This window comes from Silene latifolia, chromosome 2 (genome assembly GCF_048544455.1).
Source record: "Silene latifolia isolate original U9 population chromosome 2, ASM4854445v1, whole genome shotgun sequence".
Taxonomy (NCBI): domain Eukaryota; kingdom Viridiplantae; phylum Streptophyta; class Magnoliopsida; order Caryophyllales; family Caryophyllaceae; genus Silene; species Silene latifolia.
This window is the reverse complement of record NC_133527.1, coordinates 157,670,799-157,679,100: the sequence shown is the minus strand read 5'-3', so window position 1 is coordinate 157,679,100 and position 8,302 is coordinate 157,670,799. Positions and strand designations below refer to the sequence as shown.

At 46.4% G+C, this 8,302-nt stretch overlaps 2 protein-coding genes across 2 annotated transcripts; one reads left to right on the top strand and one right to left on the bottom strand.

The window, feature by feature from the left end:
- The first annotated feature begins 913 nt into the window (after positions 1 to 913).
- LOC141641503 (uncharacterized) lies at positions 914 to 2,879 on the top strand. Its single transcript, XM_074450163.1, has 2 exons — positions 914 to 1,281; positions 2,708 to 2,879. Exons 1-2 carry the CDS (start codon positions 914 to 916, stop codon positions 2,877 to 2,879), a joined length of 540 nt encoding a protein of 179 aa, XP_074306264.1.
- A 2,785-nt stretch (positions 2,880 to 5,664) lies between these two features.
- LOC141630823 (uncharacterized) lies at positions 5,665 to 7,864 on the bottom strand. The gene is made up of 2 exons (XM_074443574.1): positions 6,040 to 7,864; positions 5,665 to 5,968 (listed from the first exon to the last, which is right to left on the bottom strand). Exons 1-2 carry the CDS (start codon positions 6,359 to 6,361, stop codon positions 5,748 to 5,750), a joined length of 543 nt encoding a protein of 180 aa, XP_074299675.1. The 5' UTR covers positions 6,362 to 7,864; the 3' UTR covers positions 5,665 to 5,747.
- Positions 7,865 to 8,302: the final 438 nt, after the last annotated feature.

Here is an 8,302-nt window from a genome sequence, read left to right as displayed (position 1 = left end):
TCCAGCTGGAATCACCGCAGAAACCGAAAGATGTGCAAAGGCTAGCAGGGAAGGTGGCGGCACTAAACAGGTTCATATCAAGGGCTTCGGATAGGTGTAAACTGTTCTATGATATACTGAGAAAGAGTCAAAAATTCGAATGGACCAAGGAACACGAGAAGGCATTCACGGAACTTAAAAGCTATCTAAGCACGCCACCATTACTCACGAAGCCAGAGCCAGGGGAGCCTCTATTCCTGTATCTATCAGTTACGGAGGCAGCTGTAAGTGAGGTCTTGGTCAAAGAACAAGAAGGGGTACAATATCCTGTATATTACATCAGCAAATCTCTGCTTCCCGCAGAAACCAGATATACTTCCTTTGAGAAACTAGCATTGGCTTTGGTTACTGCTTCCTATAAACTGCGACCGTACTTTGAATCTCACACCATCCACGTCATAACCAATTACCCGCTAAAAACTATCATGAGGAAGCCCGAACTCTCAGGGAGAATGACTAAGTGGTCGGTACATCTTAGTGGGTATGACTTACAATTCGAACCCAGAACTGCAATAAAATCCCAAGCCCTAGCAGATTTCGTTTCCGACTTCTGCCCTGCTACTCGTGGGGAGGCAGAAAAAAGGATGCTGACAATAGTGGAAAATCAAGATAGCGGGATATAGACCTTATACATTGATGAAGCCTCAAATGCGAGAGGGGCTGGTGTAGGTTTAGTCCTGCGATCACCCAAAGGTGATATTATAGTGCAAGCTGTTAGATGTGAGTTCAAAGCAACAAACAACGAGGCCGAATATGAAGCCTTAATACTGGGGATGCAGATGGCGCTAGGGCTTAAGGTGAGGAACCTGAGAGTGTTCAGCGATTCCTTGTGGTGAATCATGTAAACAACGAATATGTGGCACGTGATTCAAAGATGGTAGCTTACCTGAAGATAGCCACAGAGCAAAATTCAAAGTTTAGATCGTTCAAGATAACTCAGGTTCCACGAGATAAGAACGTAGAAGCAGATGCCCTGGCCACGTTAGGGGCCACCTTTCAGCCCACAGAGTTATCAAATATACCTATCACCCATGTGTTGACCCCAGCCATTCAGAAGGAGCCAGACCAGGATCCGGTAAAGGAAGTAGTGTACATGCAGTATGCGCAGGAGGTCAGGACCCTGGTTTCCAGTGAAGGACAGCAGGATCCAGATTGGATAATGCCGTACATAAATTGGCTAAAGGATGGAACACTTCCCGAGGATAGAAAGGAAGCACAAAGTTTCAGGATAAAAGCCTCCAGGTATATCTTAATCGATAATATTCTTTTTAGGAAATCATTGGCAGGACCATGTGTAACACCCCCTCATACCAAGGTACCTTACCAAGGACTACCCTAGCATGAAAGGCTGTTACCAAGCACAAAGTTAGTATATCAAAGTTACCAATTCCAAACAACCTTTATTAAAGTATAAAGACTTAGTGATTACATGTTTTCAAAATTAACCAAACATTAACTATGAAAGGTCTAACAACTACAGAGAATGTAAGCAAAGTCTTTTGATGGCGGAAGCTAGACTCGAGTGGTGACTCCCCATGACTGTCCCATAGCTAAACATCTGCATTACCTGTCACAGTCTGCTCACCATCCCAGAATGGATCACCGCAGGTTTTACAAAACAACAACCGGGGTCAGTTACCATTCAATCAAGATAAGACAAACAAACCATGTAACCGGCTGATCGTCCTCCATCCCCGGTCTCCCGATCTCACACAGTAACCAACTACACACCAAAGTGTGTAGCCCTGCCAGATTACCCATCGTAACAGCTAATCCTCGCCGCCAGTGGGTGACTGCAGCCCATCCCCACCTATTCCATCTCATCAACAAAGGACTAACAATCCCTGTCCCTTAATGTGCACATCCCCTCCCGTGACGGGTTCGACGGAGGGCGAACTAGGGTGTGAAGCCACTCCCGCAAGTGACTCCACCACAATCACACACACACACAGCATCACAGCTGTCACAACACCACAACCATCACAACACAACCACACCAACACCGTCTCCACAACACCCATCCTCCGATGATCAGCAGATAACAACAATTATGAACATATGCAATCTCAATCAATTAACAGTAACTGAGTAGGGAAACCCTACCTTTTCGTAATCCGATATGCCGCAATCAATCATACAATATGCATAACAAATACCACATCGTCACCTACAACAATGATAATCAACAATCACATAATGCAAACACTATATGCAAAACCCCATTTCCCCCAAATTCATAATTAAAGACAAACCCTAGAAATAATCATCAACAAACATGGGGATAAAGACTTACCGACGGAGGAATAAAGGATCGAATGCGGTTGCTATGATTATCCACACACATAGAGGAGAGATTCGGAGTGATTAGAGCGTCGTACGATGATTAGGTTTTGTAAATTATGTTTAGGAAACTGCTTAACGAAATATAAATCGTTCTAATTACTTCCGAATCAAACCGCTGAAATATTACTCGCCAGACCGGATACTCGGTCGAGTATAGAGTATACTCGGCCGAGTATCCTCTACTCGGTCGAGTATTCATCATACTAGGCCGAGTATTCCTCGGCAAAAGCTAAACAGAACATACACTTAGCACTACTCGGCCGAGTAGGCTCTACTCGGTCGAGTACTTAGCTTAAGAAATCTGTAGTATTACACCATGCCTCAGGTGCTTGAGCAGAAAGGAGGCAGAGACGGTGCTGCATGACGTACACGGTGGAGAGTGTGGGAACCACGCTGGTGGACGAAGTCTGTCTAACAAAATCTTGAGACAGGGGTATTTCTGGCCCACCATGCGTACATATGCCGTTAATCATGTCAAACGATGTGAATCATGTTAAAAGGCAGCCCCAGCAATCCACCAGTCGGCGGATCCAATACATCCAATTGTCTCTCCATGGCCGTTCATGATGTGGGGCATGGATCTAGTGGGAAAGCTGCCTAGGGCCCCAGGAAACAGAGTGTACATGCTAGTCATGACTGATTATTTTTCAAAATGGATAGAAGCAGAGGCAATGAAAGAAGTGAAAGAACGGCAGGTGATCTCTTTCATAAAACGTAACATCATAAGCAGATTTGGGATACCATCTGAAATCATATGCGACAATGGATCCCAGTTCATATCAGATAACACCGAGGGCTTCTGTGCACGATGGAACATAACATTGAGAAAGTCAGCCCCCAGATATCCACAGACCAACGACCAAGCCGAGTCCAGTAACAAGATCATTGTGGAAAATCTCAGAAAACGGCTGGAGGAATTGGGAGGAAAATGGGCAGATGAACAACCATTGGTACTTTGGTCAGACAGAACAACACCGAAAGTGGCAACAGGCCAAACTCCATTTAGCCTCGTATATGGAGCAGAGGCAGTGATAGCCTCAGAGGTTCTGGTACCCACGCATAGATATGGCTGTCAGACGGCAGAGCAGAACCAGGTCGAAATGGCTAGAAGTCTGGATACAGTTGATGAGCTGCGAGAAAGCGCCTACATACGCATGGCGTCATATAAACAAACTGTAGCCAAGGCATATAACAAGAATGTCAAAATCAGGACCCTCGCAGTAGGGGGCCTCATACTCCGAAGGGTATTCGAAAATACCAAGAACCACAAAGCAGGCAAGTTTGCCTACAAATGGGAAGGACCGTACCAGGTCGAGAGCATTGTCAAGAATGGGGCATACAGGTTGATGACCATGCACGGTCAGATCCTAGATAAACCCTGGAACATTCGTCACTTGAAACGGTACTTTGTCTGACAAAGTGCCAGAACTTTAGTGTACAAAGGACCTTTCAAAAGTCCGTGAAGCAAAAAAAAAAAAAAAAAAAAAAAAAAAAAAAAACTTTTTAGAAAACTTTTTTACTTTTATTTGTTTTCCCTAGGTTTTTATTATTTTTTTTAAACCAAATCGAGTCATTTTTAAACCGAGTAGTCCAGGCTGTGGCTTCCTGGATCCAGCGGTTGCCCTGGAACACCACGAGATAGCACCAGGTAATTTGCACTACTTCGGAATTTATCATGCTTCTACAAAGAAAGGCTTTGATACTAATGTTGGTTACTTGTCTAATGAGGAACACTTTGAGGGTCTAGCCCCTGCCATGTGAGGCTGCGAGACGTTTATTAAGTCAAGCCACATGGGGAGCATATGCCGAGGTAGCGCGCAGGGTTCGGCATACTAAGACCACCCATACCTTAACGTTAATCTCAGTAAATCCATAGCTATGACGTAGAGCAAAAGGTGCACGCACGGAATTTCAAACGTCTGGAACCACAAGGAACGCAACATTCCTTGGTAGTCAGAAACAGTCAATGAAGGTATGCTCTAGTCAGCTAATCCTAGTGATAAGATATTTTGCATCATGGGTAAAATATGTTACCAGAAACCTGTCACCAGGAATAGAGGTTGTGCACCTGGAGCCAGGTCAGCCTCCTGGAAATACCTATGTGGAACTACAACTCCAAAAATCAATGGCAAATGACGTAAGTATAACAAAAGGAGGGCCTAAAACCTGGGCCCAGAGCTACTTTAAGTTAAGGCACATGCTACCTGTAGCAGGCACCATCACAGTTTGAAGCCTGCATACCAGCAGGCGCAAAACAAGCCAAAAAGATAAAAAAAAAGAAAAAGAGTTTTTACAAACTTGCACCACGCAGGGCCAAGTCCCCAGACAACTTAAAATCTAAGAGAGGTCAATCCTCTCAACAACTGCATCCTGACCAATGCTCTGCTCCCCGTGCTCTATCTGCTTCTCTGTTGCAGGTACCTGAACAGCCTCAGGAGTTGCAGCAGCGCCATCACCAGTCTCCTCCGCCAGGATCTCCTCTACAGCGTTCGTCCCAGAGATAGTCCTAAAGATGTCCATGGCTGTGAACTCAGGCTCCAGGCTTGCAGCCTCAGCATTAGGAGGGAACAGGGCGCTCAGGTCCATACCATTGGGAAAAGCACGGGCAAACTCAGCTAGTTCTTCCGCCAGGTTCCAGGATGTGTGCCTCCCCTCAGTATAGGCACGGATGCAGTCCATCCTCCCCTCAAAGGCAGTGTAGGCTCCCACGTTCCTGGCCAGCTCTGCCATCTCCTCAGCACGGGCCTTTGCCTTTGTCAACCCAGAAGTCAGAGCACAGTTGGCCTCCTGCGTCCTCACCAGCTGATCTTTAGCTGCCTCCTTTTCCTTTTTGGCCGCATGAAGCTGCTACCTCGCCTTGGCACAGTACACAGTGAGCTCCTTGTTCTTCCCCACAGAAGCCAGGCACTCAACTTTGGCCCTCTGCAGCATCTTGCGGAGGTAGAGGGATGATTGAAGAGCCTGCAATGAAGAAAACCATCAGTCAGGGAAGCACAGGGGCAAAGAAAGAAAGGGGCAAGTAAAAGAAGACTCACAAGGAAGCAGTGTTCAGCAGCCAGGTCAGTCATCTCCTGGGGGGGCAGTCTCATCGAATGTTTTGGAGCAAGACGGAGTCAGGAGCCGCTCCATTGTAGGCCAGTAGTTGGGACGTTCAGTATCCCCAAAGTTGGCAGGGAGGCGCAGCAGCAGGTCATCAGCATGAACAGGGGACCCAGGGGCACGAGATATTGGGGTCACTTCGATAGGTTCTGGAGCAGGTCTTGAGGAGGATCTCTTTCTTGAGGAGGCAGGAGAGGTGAAGGAGTCAGCAGTTCTTTTCCTGGCTTGGCGCATCAGGATCTCGGAGGCGGAGGGTCTAGCGTTTCCTATGGAGGAGCCAGGATACAAGAAGTCAGAATAAAGGGTAAATAGACATGGAAGCTAATGGAAGTCAAAAGAGGATATTTACCAGAGGATATGGTTTCTTCAGTGATGGAGTCGTCTAAACCAGAGAGCAGGATGGGGAACAGTCTACGGTCTTCAAGGATGGAAAAGAGCTTGGCAACAGAAGCTTCCTCGTCCTCGGATTTCTCAGGGTTCTTGAGTTCTGCATCAGATCAAAGAGTAAGAACAGTGAGTGATAAGAACAATAAAAAATAGGCATACAATTATACTTACTCTTGGCAAAAATCCAGTGCTCGAACAGATAGTCAGCATGGATCGGGAGTGAGTCAAGCTTGACGTAGAAAAAGTCTTCATACCACCCGTCATCCTTACCCTTAGCAGCCGACTGAAGAAAATTTTCAGTCTTCTCCACAGCCCTGAAAGTGTATTGGCCGTTCCCTAACGACCGACATTCAAGCCTATGGGCCAGATCTGACAACCCAATTCCGGCATCCCAACTATTGTTCAAAGCAACAGTGGACAAGAGGATTCTCCATGCGTAGGGGGCAATTTGGGTTATGGGAAGGGAGTTCAAGCGGATGAACTCTTGAATCATCAGGGGAAAAGGGAATCTAAGGCCAAGGACGAAGGGGTAGGTGTACAAGCAGATCCACCCCTCACGAAAAGCATCTGCCTTCTAACCAGGTTTGGGGATGTGGATCACCACATCGTCACCTAATCCAAGCAAGGCTTTAATCCTAGGGATGTCCTCTTGGGTTAGGTGGGAGTCACCAGAGTGCGGTTTTTTGAGGACTCCCTGTGAAGGGAAGTCGTCGTCTTCGACGAGGTCGTGGTGGTGGAGGAGGATGATGTGAAACGGGTTTTTGCCATGATAAATGAGGAGAGAGAAGTGGAAGTACCTCAAGAGACGGAGGGAGGCGACGCGACAGTAAAAGGACGATTGAAAGGATGGGTTTTGGGAATTGGTGAGTTTGAGGGATTTGAGGAAGTGAAATGATGATGAAAGAGAAAGAGGGGGGACGGATGAAATTAAATAGGAAAGGGGTGTTGGAGCTTTGAAAATGTGAATTGGAAAGGAGTATTCGAGAAGTCACTCAACGATACACTGCAATTTCCCGCTCAAAATTTAGGGTTGGACTTTCGCGGAAAATTGGGGGCAAACTGTTAGGCCCAAAATCTAGATATTGGGCTGGTCTGGGGCAATGGTTCAGGAAACGGTATGGGATGCAGGGCGTCAGGGAGCTAGGGTGGCAGCACCAGCGTACAGTGCAAGACACGGGCTTTGGGTCCGTGTAGAAGAAGTATGTGGGGACTCTATCACTTGCCATATCCAGAGAAGGAAAGTCCTATTCTGCGTCAAATTAGGAATACTTGGTAAAGAAGCAAGAAACCCTAGATGGATAAGCTCCACTATATAAGGGGCCTCAATGCACGACAGAAGGATCATAAAAAAATACGAGGATTATACCCTAGCCTCCATAGCATAACACTCGAACTGTATTTCCTCTCGAATTATAGTGAAAATCTTGGTGGGATCCGTCTCCCCTCGCGGTTGTTTCCCAAATTGGGTTTTCCGCGTCACCAAAATCGCTTGTGTTATTTACTTACGTCGTACATTCAACTTATCATACAACAAACAGACAAATCGTAATACAGACCTAACGTTAAGACCGCTTTAACCCTAAATTGGTAGAAATTTACCAAAACAATTATGTATGTCGATACTCAACGAGTGACTCCGGCACCCATGTGTGATTAGCGTGTAATATGTATGACTTGATGATATAGGATTCTTTTGCCCCACTTTTTCCCTCTATTTTCATGCTTTCCGACTCCATTTGAGTCGGTTTTATACGTTCTTGCTTGCAATTCATGCCCCAATTCCCAAGTGTTTATTTTGTACCTCCCTTGTTGGAATTGAGGCGAGAATGGGAGAATTGAAGCTAGAAGACGAGTTCATTCAACTAAGCATGGAAGGAGGAGGAATTGATGCTGAGAAGTACTCCCAGCCGGTAGGCCGGCAGTTGGTCAGTCGGCTGGGAACACCAAATGTATGCAATTCAAGCAAAGATTAGGCAAAGGGAACCCCTAACCGGTAGCCCGGCAGCTGGCTACCCGGCTGGGAGAACAATGAGCTCAAAATCAAAGGAAGTTATAAGAACTTCCCAGCCGGTCATAAGGCCGGCAGCCGGTCACCCGGCTGGGAGTTCCCATAAAGCCCAGGAGTCAAGATGAAGTCAACGTGCCCCCAGCCGGTCAGTGACCAGCAGCCGGTTGCCCGACCATGGCTACCTGATGATATCAAAAATTAATTCAACTTCCAGTAACTTCCCAGCCGGTCATAGGCCCGGTAGCCGGTTGACCGGCCGAGAGCACATACCCGCATTTCAAGCCTATTTACAAATCCTACCCTAATCTTGGTGCAAAATATATATACCCCTTCCCTTAATCAGTTTTACACACAACCCTAGATCTGGAAACTTTCCCTAATTATTGTAATCTTTCCCTAATCAAGCTTTAATCTTTCCATAATTAT

Coding starts and splice junctions, on each gene's coding strand:
- LOC141641503 (XM_074450163.1), top strand. CDS start 914: ATGGTAGCTTACCTGAAGATAGCCACAGAGCAAAATTCAAAGTTTAGA. Junction 1,282..2,707: donor TTCAGGATAAAAGCCTCCAG/GTATATCTTAAT, acceptor ACCATGCCTCAG/GTGCTTGAGCAGAAAGGAGG.
- LOC141630823 (XM_074443574.1), bottom strand. CDS start 6,361: ATGATTCAAGAGTTCATCCGCTTGAACTCCCTTCCCATAACCCAAATT. Junction 5,969..6,039: donor GCACTGGATTTTTGCCAAGA/GTAAGTATAATT, acceptor GATCTGATGCAG/AACTCAAGAACCCTGAGAAA.